The sequence below is a fragment of the Candida oxycetoniae genome, assembly GCF_023343755.2.
Source record: "Candida oxycetoniae strain CBS 10844 chromosome Unknown scaffold15, whole genome shotgun sequence".
Classification (NCBI taxonomy): Eukaryota; Fungi; Ascomycota; class Pichiomycetes; order Serinales; family Debaryomycetaceae; genus Lodderomyces; species Lodderomyces oxycetoniae.
In genome coordinates, this window is record NW_026055482.1 from 75,177 (window position 1) to 102,426 (window position 27,250).

General features: G+C 38.7%; 11 protein-coding genes across 11 annotated transcripts; 6 read left to right on the forward strand and 5 right to left on the reverse strand. All coding sequences in view use genetic code 12, as the record gives it.

The window, feature by feature from the left end:
- Nucleotides 1-16: 16 nt before the first annotated feature.
- On the reverse strand, nt 17-769 carry KGF56_004305 (uncharacterized protein; the record flags this gene model as incomplete). Its single annotated transcript, XM_049325731.1, has 1 exon — nt 17-769. The coding sequence occupies one exon, from the start codon at nt 767-769 to the stop codon at nt 17-19; it is 753 nt and encodes a 250-aa protein (XP_049178591.1).
- Nucleotides 770-935: 166 nt separating this feature from the next.
- On the forward strand, nt 936-1,424 carry KGF56_004306 (uncharacterized protein; the record flags this gene model as incomplete). Its single annotated transcript, XM_049325732.1, has 1 exon — nt 936-1,424. One exon carries the CDS (start codon nt 936-938, stop codon nt 1,422-1,424), a length of 489 nt encoding a protein of 162 aa, XP_049178592.1.
- A 599-nt stretch (nt 1,425-2,023) lies between these two features.
- KGF56_004307 (uncharacterized protein) lies at nt 2,024-2,371 on the forward strand (the record flags this gene model as incomplete). Its single annotated transcript, XM_049325733.1, has 1 exon — nt 2,024-2,371. The coding sequence occupies one exon, from the start codon at nt 2,024-2,026 to the stop codon at nt 2,369-2,371; it is 348 nt and encodes a 115-aa protein (XP_049178593.1).
- Nucleotides 2,372-3,077: 706 nt separating this feature from the next.
- On the forward strand, nt 3,078-4,220 carry KGF56_004308 (uncharacterized protein; the record flags this gene model as incomplete). Its single annotated transcript, XM_049325734.1, has 1 exon — nt 3,078-4,220. One exon carries the CDS (start codon nt 3,078-3,080, stop codon nt 4,218-4,220), a length of 1,143 nt encoding a protein of 380 aa, XP_049178594.1.
- A 125-nt stretch (nt 4,221-4,345) lies between these two features.
- TIP120 (Tip120p) lies at nt 4,346-8,014 on the forward strand (the record flags this gene model as incomplete). Its single annotated transcript, XM_049325735.1, has 1 exon — nt 4,346-8,014. One exon carries the CDS (start codon nt 4,346-4,348, stop codon nt 8,012-8,014), a length of 3,669 nt encoding a protein of 1,222 aa, XP_049178595.1.
- Nucleotides 8,015-8,038: 24 nt separating this feature from the next.
- On the reverse strand, nt 8,039-9,391 carry RIT1 (tRNA A64-2'-O-ribosylphosphate transferase; the record flags this gene model as incomplete). Its single annotated transcript, XM_049325736.1, has 1 exon — nt 8,039-9,391. The coding sequence occupies one exon, from the start codon at nt 9,389-9,391 to the stop codon at nt 8,039-8,041; it is 1,353 nt and encodes a 450-aa protein (XP_049178596.1).
- A 229-nt stretch (nt 9,392-9,620) lies between these two features.
- On the reverse strand, nt 9,621-10,658 carry KGF56_004311 (uncharacterized protein; the record flags this gene model as incomplete). The annotated part of the gene is made up of 1 exon (XM_049325737.1): nt 9,621-10,658. The coding sequence occupies one exon, from the start codon at nt 10,656-10,658 to the stop codon at nt 9,621-9,623; it is 1,038 nt and encodes a 345-aa protein (XP_049178597.1).
- A 406-nt stretch (nt 10,659-11,064) lies between these two features.
- On the reverse strand, nt 11,065-12,546 carry FUM12 (Fum12p; the record flags this gene model as incomplete). The annotated part of the gene is made up of 1 exon (XM_049325738.1): nt 11,065-12,546. One exon carries the CDS (start codon nt 12,544-12,546, stop codon nt 11,065-11,067), a length of 1,482 nt encoding a protein of 493 aa, XP_049178598.1.
- A 913-nt stretch (nt 12,547-13,459) lies between these two features.
- KGF56_004313 (uncharacterized protein) lies at nt 13,460-15,664 on the reverse strand (the record flags this gene model as incomplete). Its single annotated transcript, XM_049325740.1, has 1 exon — nt 13,460-15,664. The coding sequence occupies one exon, from the start codon at nt 15,662-15,664 to the stop codon at nt 13,460-13,462; it is 2,205 nt and encodes a 734-aa protein (XP_049178599.1).
- A 271-nt stretch (nt 15,665-15,935) lies between these two features.
- Nucleotides 15,936-18,566, forward strand: KGF56_004314 (uncharacterized protein; the record flags this gene model as incomplete). The annotated part of the gene is made up of 1 exon (XM_049325741.1): nt 15,936-18,566. The coding sequence occupies one exon, from the start codon at nt 15,936-15,938 to the stop codon at nt 18,564-18,566; it is 2,631 nt and encodes an 876-aa protein (XP_049178600.1).
- Nucleotides 18,567-20,437: 1,871 nt separating this feature from the next.
- KGF56_004315 (uncharacterized protein) lies at nt 20,438-27,237 on the forward strand (the record flags this gene model as incomplete). The annotated part of the gene is made up of 2 exons (XM_049325742.1): nt 20,438-21,008; nt 21,722-27,237. The coding sequence occupies 2 exons, from the start codon at nt 20,438-20,440 to the stop codon at nt 27,235-27,237; spliced, it is 6,087 nt and encodes a 2,028-aa protein (XP_049178601.1).
- Between the last annotated feature and the right edge of the window lie 13 nt (nt 27,238-27,250).

Consider the following 27,250-nt stretch of genomic DNA (forward strand, 5'->3'; position numbering starts at 1 on the left):
ATAATAAGCAAAAAAGTCACTTTGTTTCTACTTTTTCTATAAAATCTAGCCAATTGCCAGTAACATGGTCAATTTTCATAATAGATAAGAAGTTGTTCAATTTAGTATTCTCAATGGCACAGGGGTATTTTACAAACAAGATGGGCAACAAATCGGTCAAACTATCACCAATATACATCACTTTGTCCTCACCCTTGGCTAACTTCTTAACAAATCTCAACTTATCTTCCGAGGTACGAACAACTTGATCACTCAACCAAAATCCCGTAGTCTCTCCATCGTGAAACTCAAACTCATTAGTAATAATGTTAATCTCTTCAACACCATGCATTTTCAATACTTGCTCAATAATTAAGCTTGTCCAGTTGACACTAAGTATAATGAATGGTATTTTCTCTTCTTGACACATTTTAATAAACTCAATCACACCAGGTCGTAATACTACATCTATGGCTTGTTCTCGAAACTGATCTGGTTTCAAACCTTTGAAAATGAGATCCTTCTCCAAAGCCAGTATCGAGCTCATTTCAATTGGCCTCATTCCCTTTTGAAAACGAACATAATCATTCAATTTTTCAAGCGGACCAAATTGCGATTCATAGGAAGCATAGTTGTCTATATATATCTTTGAATAATGACTGAACTTTGGCTCAAGATTGGGATTCGCTATGTATGGTACCTGTGCAACATTTTGAATTGTATCATGTACCGTTATAGTTTCGTCCCAGTCACTAATGACTAAATTCGGTCGAAACTTGCCCATAGACATTGTTTAGTGAACTTTAAGAAAAGGAAGAAAATCTCTGAAAAAAAATATAAATAAGGGGTTTTTTTTTCTTTTTCAATCAGATAAAGAAGCAATAAAAAGTGAAGAAAGAAGAACGCAAAGTTCAAAAGTAGTGGTTTGTTTGGAGGTTTTTAACTGGATTGCAGAAATGGACTCTAAGAAGCATGAATTTGGCCATTTGGGAAATGTTGGAAATGAGACGAGAGGAGGAAAATTGAGTGAATCTAGTGATTATATGAAATCAGGAGACAAAGCTGGGAACTTGAAAGGTGAGTACGGCAAAGTTGAAGGAGATAAAGCTGGGAACTTGAAAGGTGAGTACGGCAAAGTTGAAGGAGACAAAGCTGGGAACTTGAAAGGTGAGTACGGCAAAGTTGAAGGAGACAAAGCTGGGAACTTGAAAGGTGAGTACGGCAAAGTTGAAGGAGACAAAGCTGGGAACTTGAAAGGTGAGTACGGCAAAGTTGAAGGAGACAAAGCTGGGAACTTGAAAGGTGAGTACGGCAAAGTTGAAGGAGACAAAGCTGGGAACTTGAAAGGTGAGTATGGCAAAGTTGAAGGAGACAAAGCTGGGAACTTGAAAGGTGATTACGGCAAAGTTGAAGGAGATAAAGCTGGGAACTTGAAAAGTGAGTAAGGCAAAGTTGAAGAAGACAAGGTAGAGAACGATGGCAAGTTGGAACAGGAAGAAACAATTGAGCCCGATACGATTGCAGCTAGTAACGCACCACTATCTCGCTCTGGTTGATAGTGTCGCTCTGCTCGATTGTGTCGCTCTGGTTGATAGTGTCGCTTCCTTAGTCTCTAGAATTGGCTCAAAATTTACGAAAAATATGAGACAAATACTACAAGAAAGTAGCAAGCTGATTTCTTGGTTTTTCAATTATAATCATCAGCTATAGTTATCCCTAGTGTTTTATTCTAAATAGTAATCATTAATTTATATACTTGGTATACTAAAGTATACCAACCTAAACTGTTCTGTTTTAGGGAAAAAAAAATATATGCAAGTAATTTAAAATGAATGTTTTTAATTACTGTAAATTGATAAAAGGTACAAAACCAAAAGAAAATATTTAATGCTATATCGCGGCACCTTTGCACCGCATCCGACTATAAATTGTCAGTTAATTAACTCTAGTTTGGCCAGTTAATTAACTCTAGTTTCGCCAGTTAATTAACTCTAGTTTCGCCACTGTCTTTAGAGTAGGAAACACAATAGTATTGTTATACAAGATGAGCGCAGAAAATAGCAACAGCGGTAGCGGTAACGAGAAGGCACCACAAGAGAATACTTCTGCTTCTCCCGAATTGAACCAAGAAGATTTACACAAGATTCAAAATATAACTGAAAAGATTCTAAATCCAAATGGCGAGAATCCCCAGACAAATGAATATATAAAGGCGACATTTTCATACATTGGCAACGCATTGAAGAAAATGCAAGATACAGACGACAGGGATGCCACTGCCAAAGAGATTGCTGATGACTTGACTTCTAAATTCGAAAGTTGGGCTGCAACTAAAAAGAAAGAAGAGGAAGAGAAAAGATTGAAAAGTGAAGAGAAGAGGCAAGATAACTAATATAGTTAGGCTAATCAGAGACACTATCGAGCAGAGACACTATCGAGCAGAGCGAGATAGTGTAGATAGTGTCACTAGTCAGCGCAGCTCCACTATCGAACAAAGCGAGATAGTGTCGAAAGTGTCGAAAGTGTCGGTGGCAGCTAGTGTGCTCCACCATCTCGCTCTGCTCGATAGTGTCGAAAGTGTCGAAAGTGTCGAAAGTGTCGGTGGCAGCTAGTGTGCTCCACCATCTCGCTCTGCTCGATAGTGGTGCTCTATAGTGTTGCTCGATGTATACAATCTTTATATCTACTACGGGTATAAGGTTTATCTCTTTTTCCCCATAACAGACTCAAACCATGTACTTTTCTTTTGGTCTTGCAATGCGAAACAAGTATTGTTTCATGAATCCCCGGGATAAGTTGTGGTAAGGAAAAACAACCAAGCCCGTTATTCGTATTGCTACTATAAAATCATCTACACTTTTCCCACATCTATAACAAAACACACATTTTGTATATTGAAACTCTATAAAAACCTTACTGGACAACCTTTCATCGTCAGTGTCAATATAGTCGCTTTGTTCCCTAGTGTCGATTAAACTGATATTCCTTTGAAATGTAAAGAGTTTTTTTCTTCCTCATCTCATCTCTTCTCTTTGGAAATAGATTTTCTTTATTTTCCATTGCGGCTTTCATTTAGTAAGTTGTAGATTAGATAGAATATGAGTTCGATTCCAGCTTGGAAGAGAGCTGGTCTTAGTGTTCGAAATAAAGACACTGAAGGCGATTTACTTGTCACCAAAAGAATAGAGACTGCGGATCTAACCAGTAAACAAATTAAACGAGAAAGTAATAAACGCAAATTGCAAGATGATGCTAAGAATAAGAAGGATAAGAAACCGCCAAAGAGGATAAAATTGCCTAAAAGTGAGAGGAAACCACCACCGGTGAAGGATCAGCTTATCTATCTCAAACAGTTTGAGCTGGATAGGTCTAATTGGAAATTTAGCAAGCTGAAGCAGAATTGGGTTTTGAAAAATATTCAAAATATACCCAAGGATTATGAGCTGGCATTGGTGTTGTACTTGGAAAGCATCCAAGGCGGGTCAAGAGACCGGTTGGTTGAAGAGTTAAGGGGGAATATTGAGAGGTGGAATACAAAGTATGAGGAAATGGAGAGAAAATTACTTGCTGAGGAGGGAGATGAGAAACAAGAGATAGAGATAGAGACAGAGAAAGAGACAGAGAAAGAGGCAGAGAAAGAGACAAAGACAACAGAGGTAAAGGCGCAGAATGAAGCTAAAGAAGAGTTGAATGTAGAAAGCGTGCGGAGATTCAAAGTCATTCTTGAGACTTTGGTGGATGAGAAAATAGTGGTGAAGGGTGAAGAGGAGGAGTCTCGGGATACAGAAACCAATAGAACTCACCAACAAGAGGAGTCTCGGGATACAGAAACCAATAGAACTCACCAACAAGAGGAGTCTCGGGATACAGAAACCAATAGAACTCACCAACAAGAGGAGTCTCGGGATACAGTTTCTCACCAACAAGAGGAGTCTCGGGATACAGTTTCTCACCAACAAGAGGAGTCTCGGGATACAGTTTCTCACCAACAAGAGGAGTCTCGGGATACAGTTTCTCACCAACAAGAGGAGTCTCGGGATACAGTTTCTCACCAACAAGAGGAGTCTCGGGATACAGTTTCTCACAAGCAAGCCAAAAAAAAGAAGCATTTGAATAAGCACGACCAACTAGAGAAAGGAAAGGGCTCTAAACAGAAAGACACCCAAAGAAAGACCCAAAGTTCAAAGGCCAATGGCCAATCAAACCTCATAATCAACGAAATTGATGTTTCACCTCTATAACCAAAATTACCAAAAACAACGAAGCAAAAAAAAAAAAAGTTGATTCTTTTCAATCACTTGATCTTCTTTTTCTTTTATTCTTCTTCTCTACTTTGCTCTTTTTCCAACGACTATTCTCAGGGGGGATGCCTGATATAAACTTCAATCTCTTGGTCGACCGAGCCAAGGATGTTGATCCGGATATCAGGTTTATGGCATTGGAAGATTTACGAAAGTTTTTATCAGATGAAACAGCGGTATCGACAAGATCGTCATTGAATTATCATTTGACCAACTTGTTTCCCACATTGCTAAACATGTTAGATGACTCCAACCCGGATGTTCAGAACCAGGCTATAAGGTCGTTTGAGCCAATGGTACGATACTTGAACAACAACTCTATACTTCAGCTTGTTAAAAGTTTATTTACATTAGTTCAAGCTAGTAATACCAAAAACTTGTTGTCCTCATCTTCGTCATCATCAAAAGAGAACCGAAACTTTCGAAGTTTCACCATCTCCATTCCAAATATGGCCTTACTTTCATTGTTTGCACAGTCAAATTCAAGAGACAAGTCTGATTTTGTCACAGATAAGTTATCCAAATCCAATTACAAATTTGATCGAGAATTGGCCAGAAGCATTATGGACTATATTCTTCCGTTGATACTTGAGAACGAAACTACTTTTGATAACATAGAGTTGCTAATTAATTTGATCACGGAGATTGGGTACATCTTAAATAGCAAAGAAGCGGTTAAATTGGCACGCTTTTTCATCTTTGTCAGTTTCACCGAACAAGGCATAATTGGAAAAAAGGCCATTGTGGGAGTTGAACGCGTTGTTGCTCTCATTAACAAAGAGGCGCTGATTTCTGCACTAGTAAATGACATCTTGTCACAAGGCAAGAATGAGTCGAGATTAGCCAATAGAAAATTCGTGTTGTATCAATTGTTTTCCGTTATATTGCGAAGAGGTATCAAACCATCTCAAATAGCTGATATCTATAAAATCATTAGCGCTGAAATTAAAGCAGACATTGAAAAAGATGGCGAGGACTTTGACTTTGATGTGCTTGAAAAACAAAATGCCATAAAAGAAGAGGCTTTTATAAGTCTAATTGACTTGGTATGTGGAAACTTCTTGCCAAGTGAGTACAAAAGTGAAGTTTTTGATATAATGAAGACGTTTTTGAAATTCGATCCTTTGAATTGTGGAGAAAGCAGTGACTCTGATGAAGATGATGACGAGGATATTGTTTTCAGTGACGATGAGATAGAGACGGCAGGGGAAGCAGATAATGACGGGTCCTGGAAATTGCGCGCTAAAGCGACAATCTTAACACGCTGCTTACTCAAAGCGTTTCCTGATACATTAGAGCTAATATCTAGCCAAATATTGCCAATTTTACCATTCAAGGATTCCAATGATCAGGTAGTATCAGAAGCTGTCAAAACATGCATTGCTATTGTCCAAGCAACCTCGCCTCGCGACGCACAGAATATCCAATTGCTTGAAAAGATTGTAACCGATATATTGCAAGATGCCAAAGAGGAACAGTTACCGTTATTTCTCAGACTTATAGAGAGTTTGAATAGGTTTGACAACGCTTCCTTGATTGCTTCGACTTTTGCAGTGTTGCAACACCGACAAATCAACTCTGCAAATTCTTTGGACTATTTACAATTCTACACCAGTGTATTGAAATTCCATGATAATCTCAGCACAAAAGTAGTCAACCACATCGCCAGCGACATTGCTTCTAATATTGATGATAAATCACTCAATATGGTATCTGAGTCATTAAGGTGCTTAGCCGTACTCTTCAAACACAAAGAAAGCAATAAAATTTCCAACATTGACCAAATCGTCAAATCACTCGTTCTGAAAGTTGAAAACAGCAAACAATACCCATGTGATTTGATTCGACTTGCAATTGTAGCACTTGGAGAAGTGTTGTTTAATAATCTAAGTAGGTCAGATGGAGACATTTTCAACGTGTTTAAACTGTCTATTGCCTACGAGGGTACAAACAAAGCTACGATGGATGTTTTAACAGAGGTGTACGCAACAAGGAAGCTACCCGAGGATTACTCGGTGTACATTTTGGAGAAACTCGAGCCTTATATCCTCTCCAGTAACGATTCCACCTCGGTTTCGGCATTAGTACTAACAAATGAGATTGCTTTACAGATACCTCCTAGAAAATATGACAAAATAATGACAAGCTTATTACTGTTGCTTCAGGTAACAAATCCAACCAATTATAAATACATATTCCAGATCTTTGAGTATTGGTATGAATTTTTGTTTCAAGATGAAACTTCTGCTTCAATTTTACTTGAAACGATAGTAAAATTAGTAAATGAGGACAAGATACTGGTGAATGAGGTACTGTTTTTCAGTTTAGTCAGGAGCGCATGTCAATTAGATGAAACCATATACGATCATCTATACCAGTCATTAAACACTGACTTGCCCATTTCGGCCAAGATTTTGGCAGTTTGTGCTAATGAAAGCAAAAAGCAGGATCTAGTCAATACCAAATTGAGCGAGTTTGCTCAATACTCCAACTCAAACATCAATGAACCTCGACTTGCACTCGTCATTTTATTCCTAACTTTCGCAGATATCGATACCCCAGAACTCAATGTGAATACGTTAATCGAGTTATTGCGTAAAAAGAAATTTACCAATCAAGCTAACCAGCAAGCGGTGTCTACTGCTTTGGGATTATTGGCCAAAAAGCGTACTGATACCACAATTTCACCAATACTATCTGCATATTCGAATGAAGAGAGTACTCAAACACGAGGTTGCTTAATTGAGGCATTGAAAGTTGCAGTTGATGCATGCGACTCAAAGCAAAAGCTACAAATCTGGAAAGCAATCTTTGGTTTACAAATTGAGTTTACTCAAGATTTGATCCCAGAATTGAGAAAATCAGGAGAACTATTGGGAGCAATTGCCTTGTCTATCAACGCGCGTGAAATTGAACGCATTGTTGAGGGCCAGCCGGATAACAAAAGCATATACTTGATTTTGGTTGTTTCGAAATATTTGATAAGCAATCTTGAAGCATCAAAAACAAATGAAAAATTATTGACGTACTTGATAAAAGCCTCAGTAGAGTGGCTCGATGTGGTGGACATTGATATCAGACAAATTGTTGTGGGCAATTTATTAACTGGTATACACATCAAACCGCTAATTATGGCCCCACTCTTGAATCAAGTCATTTTACCAAAATTGATTAAACAATTGACAGCTGAAAAGGCATTTAAAAAGGTAATCACAATGGGTCCCTACAAGTATGTATTGGATCAAGGAGCAGAGATCAGAAAACTATGTTATGAGTTCATATACTCGGTGATGGCTGCCAACGGTAATGCACTTCTCAAGCACAACATCGACATACAACTACTTGGGAGGCACATAATAGAACAGGGGTTGCTTGATGAACAACCAGAAGTTGTTGTTTTAGCATGTACTAATTTGGCCAATTTCTTTGAGCATCATTACCCCGAGGCCAAAGAGTTGATTAAAACAGGTAACATAGAATTGGTTCGGCTTTTAATTGAGGGATTGAACAAACAATTGGCTAAAAAGTTATCAGCGAAAGCATCATCCCAAGAAACAGAGAACCATCAAGAAAGAATAAAGTCAATTATTAAATTATCCAAAAAGATTGCCACTGTTTTGGACAGCATGGAACCAGAGTTTAATGAGAATACACAAATTTTTGATGCTTGGAACAAATACAACTCAACTGTTAAGCAAGATTTCACAGTGTATTATAGCAGTACCAATGTATAGAATTTAAGAATAAGCTTTGTCATCTCATGAAAATAGATAGTTATTCACGCTTTGTAAAGTACTTCGACTAGGATTTACTTTGTATAAACTAGAAAGTTTGCTCAAATGCTGCTTAACTAATACCTTGGAAATTTCGGGCTTCTTTTCAACTTTATTCCAATCCAAATCGAACCCAGTACATAATAAAGCCAACACCAAACCGACGCTGATATCTTGGCCTGTACCGCATAAAATCACGAGCGGCAACAGCAAATCCATACGCGCCATCAACTCTGGAATGATTGTTCGTAACATGTTGGAACCCTTTTTGTTGTTTGGTATGGGAAATTGAAATACTTTTCCCTTCAGGGTTTCATCCACATTAATGACCTTAAATGATTCATGAAAGGTAACGATAATAGTATTTGACTCCAATTCTTTGAACTCAATATCCCTGCCAATTTTTCCAAACTTTATACCCGTTTTCCCCACAGGACGGATATCAATTGACCCACAGGCTTTGCTGATATAACACTTTATATCCTCCTCTAGTTTTTCGTCAGTTACCCACGCCGGTAGATAACCTGTTGAACTTTCCACCAATTTATCAGCAATTGACCAGAATTCATTTGCACCAAAACTACCTAACGATTTGGGAACCCACAACTCATGGTCGTCTGCGGATCCTTGAATGTACTCAAAATTGACCATCAGTCCATCTTTGCCTCTTACACTTGTCGCCTTGTGAACCAGTACTTTTTTGGATGAAGAAACACAGCATACTGAATACACCGACTCATCCAATTCTTGTGATGGACAACCTGGAAAAAACCATTTGGGAACTAAAGGCCGTTTCAACTTGTAAGCCTCTACATCCAACAAGTTCATCTCTTTAACCTGCTTAACAAATTCGGGAATCAAGTGAAGTATAGCATTATGTTCCTCCTCAGGAATAACATCGGGAGTTCTCAACCAAAAATCGTCCGCTTCTTTGAACAATACAGAGTTTATTACGGCACACCAAATTGGGATTGTCTTTGACAAGGCGTCTGGCATCAGCTTGCCCCGACGTGTAGAATCTACAATAATGACTCCGCCGGCTCTCTCAATAATAGGTAACAAATGTAAATTCAATCTTCTAAGTGAAAACGACCACACATTAGTATGCCCGTCTGTAGATTTGAAATAACAAGTATCCTCTCGGTCCTCTTGCGGAACGTACCAAAGTCCACATCTTTCATTCGCAACCAAGGGATACTCTAAGCTTTTGTGAACCAACATCACAAAATTCGCATCAAAAAGAATAGATTGTAATCGATTTTTAAAAGAAAGCAGGGACTTTTTCAATTCTTTGTTCAAGGCGTTAATATCATTCTGCCTATTGAAAATGAGTTCCATCAACAGAAGAATCGGAGGAGTCAGACGAAAGAAAGGGTCAAACGAACGCTAAAGCAAAGTCTTACTGTTAAGTTATAAGAAATGAATTTTTAATCTTTTTTTCCCGCCCACCGTAACAATTATGAGATGAGATGAGATGAGATGAGATGAGATGAGATGAGATGAGATGAGATGAGATGAAATGCTAGGAAATGTTTTCCGCAGAGATGTGGATAGTGAATATTGTCCTTTACTGTTTCAACTTCTTTCTTTTCATTGCAGCCAACTTCTCCAACCGTTCTTGTTCAAGACGATCTTCTCTCTCGGCATTGATCTTTGACCTGCGTTCTTCTTCAAAGACCTCTGCACCAGTAGCTTCCATGTCAGACACATCGTCATCAATAAAAGCATCGTTGTATTGTCGCTTTTTCCCTTTGTTAAACATTGCCCAAATCTCATCTCTATTATAGTTTTCTTCAACTTCGTCCTCATCAGAGGCTACAAAATCACTTAGATCCTCCTCCTCGTCATCATATTCTCCGTACCGGTTTCTAGTTGAGCTTTTTGATGTATTCTCCTTTTTCTTTTTTAGCATTTCTTGGATCTTTGCGTTGGCTTGTCTTAACATTGTGGGGGTGCTTCCTTTAGGTTTCGCTTTAGTCACCACCTCACCCAGTTTGGTTGCATTCTTTCTCTTACTCACAGGTGGTGATATTTCTTTTGTACCGGTGACCTTGTCCATCTTGGAGCCCAGTTTCACATGGTTAGCTCTCTCGGGAATCTTTGGTGTTGAGTTTGGCAAAGGTTTCTTGGGCTTGGATGTTGCATCTGCAGTATTCGATTTTTGAGGATACCTCAAAGAAAACTTATTCTGGTCAATCTCAGCTGCCTTTTTCATGAGCGCACTAAAAGTCATTTTTGGTCTTGCCGGTTGTTGTTGTTGTTGTTGTTGTTGTTGTTGCCGAGGTGCTGGCGGTGCTGGCGTTGATGCATTAGAAGAAGGCGCTTGAACCCTTTTGAGATTCAGCTTTCCCTCTCGAGGTCTTCTAGGTTTTCCATCCTGTTTCTTTGGCTTTCCTTGCTCACTTCTTTCCCTTTCTAGTCGCCGAATCTCCTTTAACCTAGCAATTACTGGATCTACCGGGCGGTCAATACTCAGCAGTCTTTTGGAAAAACTGTAAACTTTCGCATCCTCCTGTTGTTTCACGGCATCGGAGGTCTGTACAGGGGGCTTGCTAGCTACCTTACCTTTTCGATCAATTTGTTGTAGGATCGACGATAATCCCATATATATATATATACAAATATCAACCAGATATGCACAATATTGTTTCTCGAGATTTTAAACTCAAAGCGATGGTGCTTGAAACTCGAAGCGATAGCGCTTTAAACTCGAAGCGATGGTGCTTGAAACTCAAAGCGATGGTGCTTGAAACTCGAAGCGATAGCGCTTTAAACTCGAAGCGATGGTGCTCTTATATTTCATTTTATTCCTTTTTTTTTTCTCCCTCCTCTCATCTCAGCTGTTATATTTCAATATCATTTTAAGCCAGAAAGAGAACAATAACTAACTTTTTACTTGAATATATACGTCTTTTACTATTGTTGTTGTTGCTGTTGTTGTTGTTGTTGTTGTTGTTGTTGTTGCTATTGTTGTTGTTGTCGTTGTTGTAGCTTAGCATATTTTCTATTTACTAATCCTTTGGACCAATCATTTTTTCTGGTCTGACCCATTCATCAAACTCTTTCTCACTCAAAACACCCAACTCTAATGCCGATTCTTTCAACGTTAAACCCTTTTTGTGAGCATTCTTTGCAGTCTTGGATGCAGCATCGTATCCAATCTTTGGGTTCAATGCAGTAACCAACATCAACGATTCGTTCAAGGTCTTTTCAATCTTATCTTTGTTGGCGACAATACCATCAACACAATGGACCCTAAAAGAAGATGCACCATCAGCAATCAATCTGATCGAGGATAACAAATTGGCAATCATAACCGGTTTGAAAACATTCAATTCAAATTGACCCGATGCGCCTGCAAATGTAATAGCAGCATTGTTACCAAAAACTTGGCATGCAACCATTGTCAAGGCTTCATTTTGAGTAGGGTTGACTTTGCCAGGCATGATTGAAGATCCTGGCTCGTTTTCTGGCAATGCCAACTCTCCATATCCACATCTTGGACCAGAACCCAAGTACCTGATATCGTTGGCAATCTTAAACAAAGATGCAGCCACTGTGTTGAGAGCACCTGAAGCTTCAACAATAGCGTCGTGTGCAGCCAATGCTTCGAATTTATTTGGAGCGGTCTTGAAAGGGAACCCGGTCAATTCAGCAACCTTTGCAGCAATCTTGACATCCCAACCTTTTTTAGTGTTGAGACCGGTTCCAACTGCAGTTCCACCTTGTGCCAAGTATAACAAATTTGGTAACACTTTTTCAATTCTTTCAATACCGTTTGTCAACTGTTGTGTATACCCGGAGAATTCTTGGCCCAAGGTCAAAGGAGTAGCATCTTGCAAATGGGTTCTACCGATTTTGATGATATCCTTAAATTCTTCTGCCTTTGCATGCAAGGAGTCGCGCAATTTGGTCAATTCGGGGATCAAGGAGTTTTTAATTTCAGTTACAGCAGCAATATGCATCACGGTGGGGAATGTATCATTCGACGATTGTGACATGTTACAGTGGTCGTTTGGATGGACGGGTTTTTTCGAACCTAATTCACCACCCAAAATCTCAATGGCTCTATTTGAAATCACTTCGTTGGCATTCATATTTGATTGAGTACCTGACCCGGTTTGAAACACAATCAATGGGAAATGCTCGTCCAATTTACCCTCGGCAACTTCAGTAGCTGCTTGTTGAATAGCTTGTGACAATTTAGGATTGAGTTGTCCCAATTCTTCATTAACTTTAGCAGCAGATTTTTTCAAAACACCAAAAGCTCGAATAACAGGGGTAGGCATCCTTGCTGCAGATCCTCCAATCTTAAAGTTCATTTTGGACCTTGCAGTTTGTGCACCATAATACTTGTCATTGGGAACATCAATTGGACCAAAAGCATCCGTCTCAACTCGTGTTTCCTGCAGTAATAATGAGCTGCAAGAAAAGGCTCTTAAATGAGTAACCAGCTTCAAAGAAGTTCTTTTACTAACAACTGTCCTTAACATGATTGGTTGATATATAAATGAATATATGTGATATATATGGGGTTGAAAAAAGAAAAATATTGATTCGGAAATTGGAAAATTTATTTATGTATTGCACCAACTACCATCTCGCTCCTTGTCGGAATTTTTCATTGAACAAATTATTTTCATTGGTTGACCTCTATGAGACCTCTAAGCTTCTGAAACTAGTTGAGCAGAGACCTCTATGCTTTTGAGGCTAGTTGAACAGAGACCTCTAAGCTTCTGAGACTAGTCGAGCAGAGTCCTCTAAGCCTCTGAGGCTAGTTGAATAGCAGAGACCTCTAAGCTTCTGAGGCTAGTTGAATAGCAGAGACCTCTAAGCTTCTGAGGCTAGTTGAATAGCAGAGACCTCTAAGCTTCTGAGGCTAGTTGAATAGCAGAGACCTCTAAACTTCTGAGACTAGTTGAATAGCAGAGACCTCTAAGCTTCTGAGGCTAGTTGAATAGCAGAGACCTCTATGCTTCTGAGGCTAGTTGAGCAGAGACCTCTAAGCTTCTGAAACTAGTCTAGCAGAGACCTCTAAGCTTTTGAGACTAGTTGAATAGTAAAGACCTCTGTGTTTCTGAGTCTCGCTCTGCTCGACTAGTTGAATAGAGGAGATGTAGAGACTAGTTGAATAGAGATGTCTATGCTTCTGAGACTAGTTGAGCGAAGATGTAGAAACTAGATGAGCGACGTATCTGAGTCATAGGCAATCTCTACTCATAGGCAATCTCTACTCATAGGCAACATACCCATAGGCAACATACCCATAGGCAAAATCTACCTCATAAAAAATAAGAGTTGGATGCTGATATACAGAGTTGGATGCTGGTATACAGAGTTGGATGCTGGTATACAGAGTTGGATGCTGGTAGTTGGATGCTGGTATACAGAGTTGGATGCTGGTATTCAATGTAGCAGCGACGGGGCGGTATGCCTATATGCGGAGGTATCTCGCCTATTATGTATATGCTTTTCAAACTCTACCATCGATGGCCAGTCCCAGTCTTTTTTCAGATTGGCTTGCTCGTGGTGGCGGATGTGTCTCTCGGCGAAATCCGTAGGTAATACTGCCAAGAGTTGCAAAAGGGTATGCTTCTTGGGCTCGAATTTGATGTCTAACCACCATTTCATAATTTTTGAGAGTTCGGAAACGTAGTTGTGTTTTGCCAATAAGTTTATATACTTGACCCATAATGCGTCGCTAGGAAAAATCCCAAATGACTCATGACTGGTTTTAACGTTTCTTTGAAACTCTCCAATTGCTGTTTGTTGTATTGGTTCCTCGCTTTCTACTATACGGTCATGGAGATCGATGGCAGTATCTATCAAAGTTCCCAAGCACGATGCATTCGGTATATGACCTTTTTCTAAAATCTCCAGGTAGTATGCTCGAAAAACTAGCTTTGGATTGATTTTGAAAATACTCTTGAGGTATGAGCTCGTTAATTGGATCGACTTGCAGAAAATTGAACCATTCAAGTGCGCTAGATGTTGGTCACTACAAGCAAAGCTTTTTTGTAAACAACTTATTTCTGAGTTCCAAGGAAAATTGAAATTGTAAATTGCTTGGGGATTATCTTGTAATAATTGCATGTATTTCACCAAGAACAAATAATCTTTACCCTTGAAAACTTGTTGCGTAGCATTGTAGATTTCCTGAAAATTACGAAAATCGCTAATAGGATGTAGAAGCTCGGTAACCAAGTCGCTAGTCACATTTGCTTTTGAGGCTATAATCTTTCGGAAAATGGCAATGGCACCGTTCTCAGTCATTGCGTTTAAAGACTTTAATTTTTGAACAAATGCAAGCCACAACTTAGAGGACTGCTCATACTTGACCACCCCTATCTGGAAGTTTTTCACAGCTTCTTCTAGTGTTTTTGAATGCCAAATAAGCGATATATAATAAGCAACCATATCCCTATTTGACTTTGAATCTTTTGCAAATTTCGTTTGTGCCGCCTCAAAAATCTTCTCTCCCTTTTCGCGAGAGATTCTTGACATAACAATGGATATACCCAAATAGGCTCTGTAGCTTAAATTTTCATTTGCACCTTGTCCTTGCGCTTGTCCTTGCGCTTGTCCTTGCCCTTGTTTACTTGCGATGTTGGTATATGCCATTAATAACTTTTGAGCGTCTGCAATATGCATTGGATTTACACTTTGATGCCTGATAGAGGAGATTGCTAGACTCCAAATCAAATCATTAAAGTAAGAAGATCCCAACTTGATTTGAATACCAGCCCTTTTTGAGTGGAAAACTTGGAATGTGTGTTTTATCAATGGAATAAGACACGCCGGTTCAAACACAAAACTATGACGAACCAAATGCTCAATGACCGTTTTGATAGCAGATACTTGATGCCTTTTTTGCATAGCAATATACTCAATGTTATTTATCCACATATCGAATTGTAGTAAATAATCCTCTTTGAAAAAAGGGGAGCGAGTAATCAAATAATACATTACGAAAGCAGGAATATCATCCTTCACTAACGAAAAACCACTAAATAAAGATTTTGCCGTTATGATTTTGATCCAGTTTGTAAGATCATCGATGTTTTGGAACTTTTCCAAGCGCAGTGTTATTGCACTAAAGCATTGAACTCCTTCCTCTAATGCCGGCGCAACAGCTATCGCGAATTCTCTTGCTAGGCTATTTAGATCCAGAGATCCGTTTAAAGGCTTTCCAAGCTTTGTTACTACACGATCAAAGAATAGTCGATGCACCTCTGGAATATGCTGTTTACGTTGCAAGCATTCTATAACGCATAAGATATGAAATGTCGCAGTTTCTAGTAAAAGTAATAAACTTTCCTTTGAGCCCTTGATACGAATTGAATCGCTAATACGAAATTCCATGCCGCTGGTTAACATTTTGGAGTACAATGGCGCATATTCAATCATAGGCCGCAATTTGACAGTTGTTTGTCCATGCTTGGTTAACTTTTCATAAAGCTTAACAGAAACCCTTTCGTTCACTTTTTGAGCCAAAAGTGACTCTTGATGAAATAATCTGAGAGCCTCTTGATGAAATAGTTTTGCTCTGGGTCGTATCACCGTGTTGTATACCACGCTATTATATTGTCGCGCTCCCCAACATAATCCCATATCCTTTCCATACCTTGCCCACTCGAGTCTCAAACCCCACCTTTTTGCCAGTTTAGATTTTAACCTTCTTTCCTATTTCCGATAACCAAGGTTGAATTTTTCAAATCATCTCATCTCATCTCAGGATCCTTTTTTCCGCTGAGAGAAGCAAAAAGAGAGAGCAATATATATTCAATTGTGATTCATAGACCAGTTTAGACGGATAATATACCAGATGAAAGCAGCGTAGTTGAGTTTATAGCTATACAGAGGAATAGAGAAATTGTTGTAGATGGCAAGGGAGTTCCCAAGTGTTCATCATCAGCAATTGTTACGAGAGGCAGGCTCAGCTTCAAACGAAACCTCATCCACATTAACGCGGAAAAGGAGGAAAATTCAACCAGAAATTATAGATGTTGACGCGTCAGACGAGGATAGCAGTGATTTGGATGATGATTTTGAAGATGTAGATTTAACGGCAAGGCAGGATATTGTAGGGTCAGACTTAGCGGCAAGGCAGGATATTGTAGGGTCAGACTTAGCGGCGAGGCAGGATATTGTAGGGTCAGACCTAACGGCAAGGCAAGATATCTTTAGATCAGACTCAAATTCGGGGGAGTCCGAGGATTTTGAAAATGTGGACTTCACCATGGTAGCTGATGCACCTCGTTTCTTCCACAATGAAAAGGAAGAACAAGCAAAGGACGACGTTTTAACAATAAGGCTTCAAAGTAAAGATGAACATAGCTGCATCAGCAGCAAAAAGGGTAGGGTAAATTTCATAAGTCGTGAAGAGCGACAAAAGCGGATACTTGTTCACAAGTTGTATCTTGTATTGATGGTGACTCATTTAATTGTAAGAAATAGATGGTGCAATGATAAGGAATTGGGCGCTACTTTGAAACGAGCGTGCTTGACTCGACAAATAGCACAACTGCTCGAGTTTCGGCATGATATTCTGTCGGCTGTTGGCTCTCGAAGATTACTAGACGGGTTGAAGAAGCTATTGACGATTTTTGCTTCAAAGTATAGAGTAACTAGCCAAGGACTCATACGAAAAGAGTGGCATGAACTAAAGATTGCCCAGGACTCGGATATTGTAACCAGGAAAACGTTTAAAAGATTGGTAGCCCATTTCCGCGGAAGCAGGGATGTTGCAGCGCAAGGGTTTGTGACTCTTTTAAGAAGTTTGGGGCTAAACGCGAGGTTGGTGTTTTCTTTGCAACCACCTGATTACACATTGGTGACGGAAACGGCTACGATAAATTCACTGCCTCACCCCCAAGAAAACATTTTTGGAGTTCAATCCAAAAATCTTCAAGTTGCTCATAAAGATGTGAAATTCGAAGATTCACCTTATCCAATATTCTGGGCAGAGGTTTTTGATAGGTATAAAAACACATGGATAAGTATCGACCCTATAGTCATGAAAACAATTGATGTTTGTCCAAAAAAGAAAAAATCGCTTTTTGAACCGCCTGCAACAGATGTGCGAAATCAATTACTGTACGTGTTGGCCGTGGATAAACGTGGCAGAGTACGTGATGTTACTAGGCGCTACAGCTTTAACTACAATGCACGTACAATTAAAAAGAGAATAGAGTTTAGGTCGGAGGAAGACAAGGAGTGGTATGATAGAGTATTGAATTATAAGAAAAGGGAGTCCCGTACTATTAGCGATATCTACGAATTGAAAGAATTCCACGAACGCGACTTGTCAGAAGGAATGCCTAATAATATTCAGGCATTTAGGAACCATCCAATATATGCGCTAGAGTCACAGCTAAAGCAAAATGAAGTGATATACCCCAAGGACAAAACAAGCGTGTGTGGTACCTTTAGACCAAAAAACTCCTCTGGAAAATTGTTGGACGTTTACAAGAGGTCTTGTGTTAAAAGGCTAAGATCTGCAAAGGCATGGTATATGAGAGGAAGGGTGTTGAAAGTTGGTGCTATGCCAATGAAGTACAAGAAAGGTTCCAGCATCAATGGGGAAGAAGAAGTGCGGCTTTATGCTGAGTTTCAAACAAAGTTGTATGTTCCTCCAGTTGTTGAAGATGGGAAAGTTCCCAAAAATCTTTTTGGAAATATTGACATCTATACGGACTCCATGATACCGGGAAATTGTGTATTGGTAAAGGTGAATGACACGATAACTGTAAAGATGCTTCAAAAAACGGCATCTTTGTTGAATATAGATTATGCAACGGCGATAGTTTCTTTTGACTTTACAAAGAGAAACCGAGGCGTACCTAATGCGAAGGAAGGAGGAATTGTGATTTTGAAAGATCACGAAGAAGCTATGGGAGTCTCTTTAGAGCATGTTATTGAAATGGAGGCAAATGAGCGACGGTTGATGGTTGAATCCAATGCATTACAAAACTGGAATTATTTTTTACTCAAATTGCGATTAAAGGACCGTCTTAATAAATCACATGGTTTTGTAGATGAAGAAGTGGAATCGAAGGGGGAAGTGGAGGTGGAGGATGATTCAACAAGTGAGGGAGATTCTTTCCAAGATGGCGGATTTTTGGCTAATGATACAAAAGATAACAATAGATTTGAGAGCTCTGAAGATGAAGATGAAGAGGATGATGAAGAGGATGATAGTGAAGTAGGTGGCGGCTTTATGACTGAAGATTCCTCAAAATCAGTCGAGGGAGCGCAAGAATGTGAAGTTATTGCTGATGACGGTGATGAGATATCTCACAGGAGGCTGAAAAGGATTGCAAATACAAGGCTTACCAAACATTTCAAGACGGGGCACTATAAAAATGAAAATGAAAATTCAACTGAGTCATTAAGAGGGCCAACAACTATTCGTGTAAGCTCGCTGTCGGAGGTAGATCTTGGTATACAACTGGAAAAAGAGAATGACAACAGCAATGAGAGTAGTTTAGAGTTTGATTATGATAGTGATTGATTATCTCCACTATCCAGCAAAGCGACACTATCGAGCAGTGCGAGATAGTGGAGCACACTGACTAATTACTATAATCTAGTTACTATTATCACGCTCTGCTCGATAGTGGAGCACACTGGCTAATTACTATAATCTAGTTACTATTATCACGCTCTGCTCGATAGTGGAGAACACTGACTAATTACTATTAACTAGATACTAGATACTAGTTACTATTATCTCGCTCTGCTCGATAGTGTTGCTTGTTGTAACAAGCTAGTCGGTATTGCTCCACTATCTCGCTCTGCTCGCTAGTGTCGATAGTGTGATAACAAGCTACTCAGTATTGCTCGATAGTTGCTTGCTCTCCTGGATAGTGCTCTCACCTTCTCAATCAAGTAATGGAAACCACCCTTTAATCTTTTAGCGAAAAGCACCTGATTTTTTATAGCGAGCAAACGATTGCCTATTTCAGACATTTTCGCTTTCAATAGAAGCATTGCATGACTCACTCTTTTTGTGCCTCTTTTTCCCGCCTTTTTTCAATGAAACATTAGCTCATATTTTTATTATTAATTACTAGGCGAAACTATCGAGAAGACCGAGATAGTGGAGTACGATTGACTGTCAAACCCGTGTGGGCTTTGATTGCATTAATTGCCACTGGAACTAACAAGCTAGTGGGTTTCTTCACTAGCGTCTTCACTAGCGTCTTCACTAAAATCTTTTTACTAACGTCTTTTTACTAACGTCTTTTTACTTGCGTCTTCACTAGCGTCTTATTTTAAGCATGTTTAAAAATTTTTCTTGAGAATCGTGCCTGATCAGCTGCGTAATCGTAAAACAGGTTAACTTTGACCTAAATATCTACAGTGTTGAGCACATCTACAGTGATGCACATATCCACAGTGTTGAGCGCATCTACAGTGATGTACATATCCACAGTGTTGAGCGCATCTACAGTGTTGAGCACATCCCCAGTGTCGAGCGCATCTACAGTGTTGAGCACATCCCCAGTGTTAAGCACATCTCCAGTGTTAACCACATATACACACAGTTTAACACATATGTATACAGATTTTAACATATATAATAACGAAACTAATACTATAGATGACAGTAGCACGAGGGAATAATTATAATACACCGTTTGAGCCGAGACGAGGGAAAAGACGCAATAGCGCAATTGGTTGCATCAAAAAAAAAACACACTCACTTTATCAGAAATGACACAAATTTTCTTCTACGCAATATTTCCCAATTGAGAATCTCAAAGCGAATCTAAGTGCGGAAAAAAGTTCCTAAAACATCGAACGTTGGAAATATTTTCATGCGATGAGCTTAGCAGGAAGAAAGGAAGAAAGGAATAGAAAGGAAGAGAGAGAGAGAGAGAGAGAAAGAAAGAGGCAAAGAGAGAGAAAGAGGGAGAGAGAGATGTAGAGAGGTAGAAGGAGAGGTTGAGATGCAGAGAGGTAGAAGGAGAGACCGCCATTTTCTATATGGGAACAAAGCGCAAAAGCGAATTCTGACCTAGTTATTTACGAGATGTACAAATATGCCAAACTCCAAATACCATTCGCGCCAATTTCTGCCATAGAACATGACGGTATTTCTTTCCCTCTTTGAGCTTCTTCTTATTCCTATTACAAATAGAAAATGACTCTCTTCTAGTTATTACAAATAGAAATGATTCATTGCCATAGCATGCTTTTTCAAGGAGCTAGATCGAATGGCGCCGTATACAATAAAAAAAAAAAAAAAAAAAAGAAATAAAGGAATGTTTCAGAGATTGGTAAAATTATAAAAGCAATTGCAAATTCCCATAAAACTACTCTTTTCCTTCGTTATTTCCTCTATATGCTTTATATGCCTCTGAAGCAGAAGATAACCGGATGTACAACGCGGTAGCAGAGAATGTTTTAGGTACCATTGGTACCATTTTCTGGTGCATTCAACTTATACCCCAGATTATTAGAAATTACAAGGTAAAGAATTGTGATGGGTTACCGCCCTTGATGATGTTTTTATGGGCAGCTAGTGGAATTCCCTTTTCGGTGTATTTCTTTGGTATAGACGGATCGATCCCCTTGAGGATCCAACCGCAGTTGTTTACGTTTTTTTGTATTGTTACTTGGGCACAAACATTGTACTATCCGCCGCATGCAATTTCCAGGAAAAGGATGGTGTTATTTTTGACCAGTTTTGTATTGGTTTCAGTTGGTTTGGAAGTTGGCTTTATCTTATGGTTAAGACCTCTTCACAGAAGAGGCATAGAATGGCCCATGTTGATAATCGGTATTATTGCATCGATATTGCTTGCAGTTGGATTGATCCCTCCTTACTTTGAATTGGCAAAGAGAAAGGGACGCGTTATTGGCATCAATTTCGTCTTTTTAACCGTGGATTCGTTGGGTGCGATATTTTCCTTATTAAGCGTCGTTGTGGGACACATGGATATTATGAGTGTAGTCTTGTATGCGATTGTTATTGCTTTGGAGCTCGGTATATTTACCAGCCACTTTATATGGTGGTTGAGATTCGGAAGAAACAATGATGCTTTACAAGAGGAGGAGGAGGACCTAGAAGAGCAACTCGAGGAGGAGAATACATCAACAAATACTGTTGAAATTTACAAAAGAAAGTTCTCCTTTGATAGCTAAAAAAGGAGAGAGAGAGAGCCGATATACCACTTATAGACTATATGAAATAACAAACTTTAACTAATAAACCTCAGCTTCTTACAAGCTTACAAGCTTCTTATACTTCTTACAAGCTTACAAGCTTCTTATACTTCTTACAAGCTTACAAGCTTCTTATACTTCTTACAAGCTTACAAGCTTCTTATACTTCTTACAAGCTTACAAGCTTCTTATACTTCTTACAAGCTTACAAGCTTCTTATACTTCTTACAAGCTTCTTTACTTCTTACAAGCTTCTTATTGTAATTATCATCTCCATCCTTGTGCTTTTAATCATTGCAAACTTTCAATAATAAATCTTCTCTCTCTTTTTTTTTTGTTCAGTCTATATAAATCTATTTCCTCTTTATCAAACGGGGGGGATGTCTTCATTTAAACCGTTAAATATAATAGAGGACCAGACTGCCAAGAAGGATCTAGAAGAGGAACACACCAGAGAACTACAAGTAGAACAGGCGTTTGTGTTATTCCAGAAAGCGTTGAAATTTCAACGGGACGGCGAATATGAGAGTGCTTATAACATTCATCACCAATTGTTTCTCCTAGATATTATAGCAAACTATTACTACGAAGAAGTTGAGTACATACGAGGCATACAGAATGGAGCAGCCAATACTGTTGTTGATGATCTATCGCTGTTGTCGCCGAGCGTGAAATCGTTGAGGTATCTCATTTTCAGAAACAGAGGCATGCTTTATTTGAATATACTCAAGCTGGGGAAAAAGCTTGACTCAATAGTAGAACCAGGTTCTAGTTGGGAGAAAAAGGCAAGGGACATTTTTTACTCCATGATTGATGATTTTTGCGTGGCTCTTTTGTATAATGAGGCCGATGAAAAGTTGGTCAACGTGCTATATCATCTATTCACCTATATTGGAAGCTTGAAATTGTCTAGGTTTACTTTAGAGTACGCGACAAGCAGCGCTATTGAAAGTGATGACTTGGCCGGGTTGTTACCAGTCGACTCAGCAATTGAAAGCAGATTAAACGTTTTGAAATCTATGCTCAATTACACCCAGCCCAAATCTAATCGAAATAACATTCGAATGTCAAGCCCACCAAATTTGCAATTTCTTGACCAGTTCAAGCAAGATTTTGAAACTCAGGAACTTCGACAGAAACAGAAAAACAAACTATTCTTGAAACTAAAAGGTAAAAGTGATACATTGTCATGGGAAAATGTGATTTGTTCATTAAATGACACGATTGTTGAACTCCAAGACCACTCAAAAGTAGAAGACATTCATAAACCAAAACTTCGCTACGTGGATCCTTATCAACTCAGCGAAGAACCCATAGAAAATGTTATTATCGAGTACGAATTGGCTGTAACTCCAACTCAAGTTGAATCTACTTTGACGACTGAAGTTAAGGAGAAGGAAGATGCAAACTCCAATACAGACAAAATTCAAAACGAGCAAATTTTGGCAAAGGATGAAGAACGGCAACTGCCAGAAGAGACTACGACGACGACGACGACGACGACACTGAATGACATGCTTGAAAATAAACAGCAAATACACAGGGCATCCAAACGTCTAGCGAGAGTTGAGTCATCAGAGTTTTCCAAACCAGAAGTAGTGGTGCAAAAATCTCACTTTGCAGGATTGGACTATTTTGTGAAAAATTTACGAAATCTTATTGGTGATTTTAAGGTATGTGATATACCAGGGGTATACTTTGAAGAGGTTGAGACAGAGCAATATGTAAAGGACTTTCTAAGTATAGTCACTAGTTGGAAAAGCTCATACCTGGATGCTTATAGTAGTTTCTGTTCTATTGACGCAAAATCAACCAACAACAATCTGAAATTGGTAGAGTTGTTAAACAGTTTTAGCAATAAATTGCAAAGTGAAGCACAAGTGTCTCACATCGCACTGTTGAATGAGCTAGAAAATGGCGAAACGATTGTTACTCACTTGTCTGGGAATCTTGACTACGTGGAACTAAAAACCAAAATTATAAAGCATTTGTTAGCTGATGATAAGGCTGCTTTATATTTAAACTCGAAATGGGGAGATAGCTTGATTATTAAAATGAGCGAATGGGTTTTTCAGTTTGAAGGGTATTTGTTCAACTCGATATCCAAACTGTACTCGAACTTGACTCTTGCAGTTGGCGTACTAGAGATTCTTGTTGACAACTTGATAAATCTACAAGTTCAAGTAAAGAATTCAATAGATTCTAAAAGGGTAAATAAGACCATTGTGAATGGGTTGTGTCAAGATTTGATTAAGCTTGAGGATAAGATTTCAAAGTGGTTGCAATTTTTGCAAGAGGCATTTGTGTGCAATAAAGTTGAATCATATGAACGGTGGATTCTTTTTGCTAGATTCAAGTGGTGTCAAATTCTCAAACAAAAAGCTCAGACAGTGGCTTGGAACGAAGACTGTATAATTAAATCATCTCTAGAGGAGGTATTGGCATATGCAGAGTCATCGGATCTCCCATTAAACATTCATTACCCAAATTGCAAAAATTTCCCATCATTGACTATAAGTAATTTAAAGACTCAATTAACGATTGTATCGGTGTTGACGATTTTTTCCGAGATTTTGTTTGCATCCAATATGGAGGACAATACAAGGGCGATGCATTTACTAGAAGATATATTAATGTGCCTGAGTAGTAGAGAAAAGAATGAAGCAATTTTGTCAATAAAGGAGTTTTTGAAAACCAACTCTGTTGATTTGAGTTTGAGCTTGTGGAATGTTTTACTTCAATTTTATAAACTGGCGAAATTATACGGAAACTTAGTGAGTGGGTTTGTGGAGAGTTTGGATGTTTTCAATAAAATGTTGAAGAGTTTGGCGTATGCAACAATGGACGAGAGAAGTAGATTTGACTCGTTATGCAAAGTTTTGGGATTTTATAACAGTAGCTTGAGTTTAGTAATTGAACACCTTGCAGAAACGGATTGGCAATTGAAAGGAACCATTCCATTTCAATCATTAGTGCCCTTGTTTGAAATATGCTTATTATTTGAGATTCACGAGGAAGCTTGCAGCATTTCGTCACTAAAAACTTCGGTTAAGAAATTTTCACCTGCGTCGTACAACTTATTAAAAGATATGTTTCTCAAAACGGTTGTTCTTATTTTAGCAAACATACAGAGCTCGCTAGGTGATGCTAAGACTTTACATGATTCTATTAAACTATTTCATGCTCAGTTAGGTGCCAGCGGTATTTGTTCTTCTGCTAATGGAATATTTTTGAGAGCTGCACAAGAATACTTGAACAAGTTGGACTCGGCCGAAAAGGATATTGCCCAGGTAATCAAATGTCGGTATCATTACAACATTGGATTTGAAGACTTTCTCCCATTTGAACATGAATCACAAAAGAAAGAAGAGTTGCGTATTGCTGATTGTGAGGAATTGGCTAAATTTGTTTTGCCACTATGTTTTAAAACTAATACGATAAAAAATGTGCCAAAGCAGGATATGAAAGTGCTTATTGAAGAAATATACGAGGTTGTAGGAAACCCCGATTTTGACAATGATGCACATTTGAGCAGGAACAAAGCATCCATTGATCATTTCTTAGATACTACGTGTCTCACTCCCAGGTTTATTCGCAACTCGTTTCATGGTTTGGTGAAACTAGATATTGATGAAACCCAAAATAAGATTGCATCTAGTGGTCTTTACTATTTACAAGGACTACTAATTTTTTCATCGTACAAGTCGCGCAAGAAGAATATGCAAGGCAGAGCTGTTGAAATTGAAACCGCTATATCTTTATTCACATATGATTTACTTTATGGCAGTAATAGGCTAGAAAGTTGGTTCCTAATAGCACAAGCTTATGGATATCTTGTTGAAGATGATTTGATTTGGACGTCAGATAAATTGACCGTGTTTGATAGGAAAGTCGGCACTGCCAATTTGCAACGCAAGTCCCTAGTTTGTTATTTAATGGCAATTAATTGCACGCTTGATCCATCGATTAAGGAGCAAGCAAAACATATAGTGGGATATCTTATGTCTTACTTTGCAAAAGAACTTTTTAGTTGCGTGTCTGCACCCATGGATATGTTGGCCTTGAAAGTTCAATCTCAACCTAGATTTGTTAATGGACCTTCTGGTGCTTCTTTTGCCAGCGCTACTGAAAAAAGTGTAGTTTCCAAAAATTTTTGTTTCAAGTTGATTAAGCAAGCTTTTCATTTGTCTTTAAAATCAGGTGGCAGGGAGTGGACGGATTACTACTATCTTTCCAAAGTTCAAAGAAAGTGTGGGGATCCTCCATCTCTAGTTTTAAACACTATGAGTCGTGCATGCAAGAAAGCTGCAACGTTAAAATTGAGTGAGAGTATTGTCGAGCCACACTACTGCTTGGTTTCTTTGTGTATGAAATATGTCAAAAGCAAAGAAATTACTCCAAGCGAAGCTGTTGCTTACTTAAGAAGTAATCCCCTTTTGAAATTTAACGAAAAAGCTTTAGAGGGTGATTTTTATGATATAGTAATTTCATCACTTAAACAAGTTGATGCTGCTGATAAGAAGAATTGGCAACACAAGGCCAAGTATCGACTATCACGAGTATTATACGAGCAGTTTGACGATGTGCAAGGTGCCATAGATATCATGTCTGACTTTATATGTTTAAAATCCGTAAATAAGCAATTGGTGCTGATATGGAAACCAGAGTTTGAAAGACCAGGAAAACATTTTCTTTATACTTACCAGTATATACGGTTCTACATTGAGCTTTTAAAAAGAAAGAAAGACATCAACAGCTTGCTTGTGATGATGCCAAAACTAAGAAGATCAAGCTCGATCATGATTAATCTTTACAATGCATGGGAACTTCTTTGTTCCTCGAGTTGCAGGATAATTCGAACGTCTTTTGATCTTGGGGATAGTTTTGAATTCACTGACAACTTTATCAACAATTTGCCGTTCCTGATTTTCCTTGCTAATACCAAGCACATATCCGATGCAATACAGGAAAAGGGAATTCCCAAAGAGTTGGAACCTCACTTGTGCTTTTTGTTTGCCAGTAACGATATGAGGAAATCAAACAATGGGTACGGTCCAACTTCATTGATTGACGATACTTTTGTGAGTATCTATTTCAAGATTTATGAGCACTTTTTCAAAGATGTTAATTCCCATACCTACCAGAACTCCCCGAATTCAAAAAGAAAAATCGCAAAGAAGGACATTTTTCCGATTGCCACTGATCTTTTGAAAATTACACGAAGAGATGTTGAAGAGAAAGCAAAGGAAATACCTGATATTTACAATTATATGATGAAGGAGTTGGAGTCAAAGCTGCTGAGTAAAAAAAAAGATGAGGAAATTGCTGACACCAAGTTGATTAAAGATGTAAATGATGAAGATGGCGAGATAGCAAAACCCTCTACTACATCAGAGACCACAACTGATGTTGCTAGACCAAGTACCCCAAAACTTGGCGATGCTGATGGTGAAAGTATGCCCAGACCTATTACTCCAAAATCTAATAACGTTATTATTAAAGACGAGATTGTTGAGAAAACTTTGAGCCCGTCAGTCATAATGCAGGCGAACGATGAGAACTCCACTTCTACTATAACTCGAACACCCAGTGTTGTTGAGGATGATTCGGAAGCTCTGCCGTCGAAGTCGTTAGTAAGTGGAACCGGAACATCTGCTTTTGAAGTAGAATCAAAAACTAGTGGATTAGAGAATATGGATGAGCAAACTATACTACCCGTAGGTGAAGATAATGGTGATGGTGGAGAGGGTGACTCCTTCGAGATCAAATCAAAAGTCAATGCAGAATCAAATTCTGATAAAGTAGATGAGCGAATGGTGACGCGTCGGGATGCTATAGGTGATGACGAATCTGTGTTGGAAAAGGACCAATCTCGAAAAAGACCAGCGGAATCCCAGGAACAACCACTAACTGGTGATAGTACAAACACTGCGATTATAGAAGATGGAGATTTAAATCAAGAGTCTATTTCGGATCAACCAGCGATGAAAAAGCTTAAAGATGGCAATTGAAAAAAAAAACAAA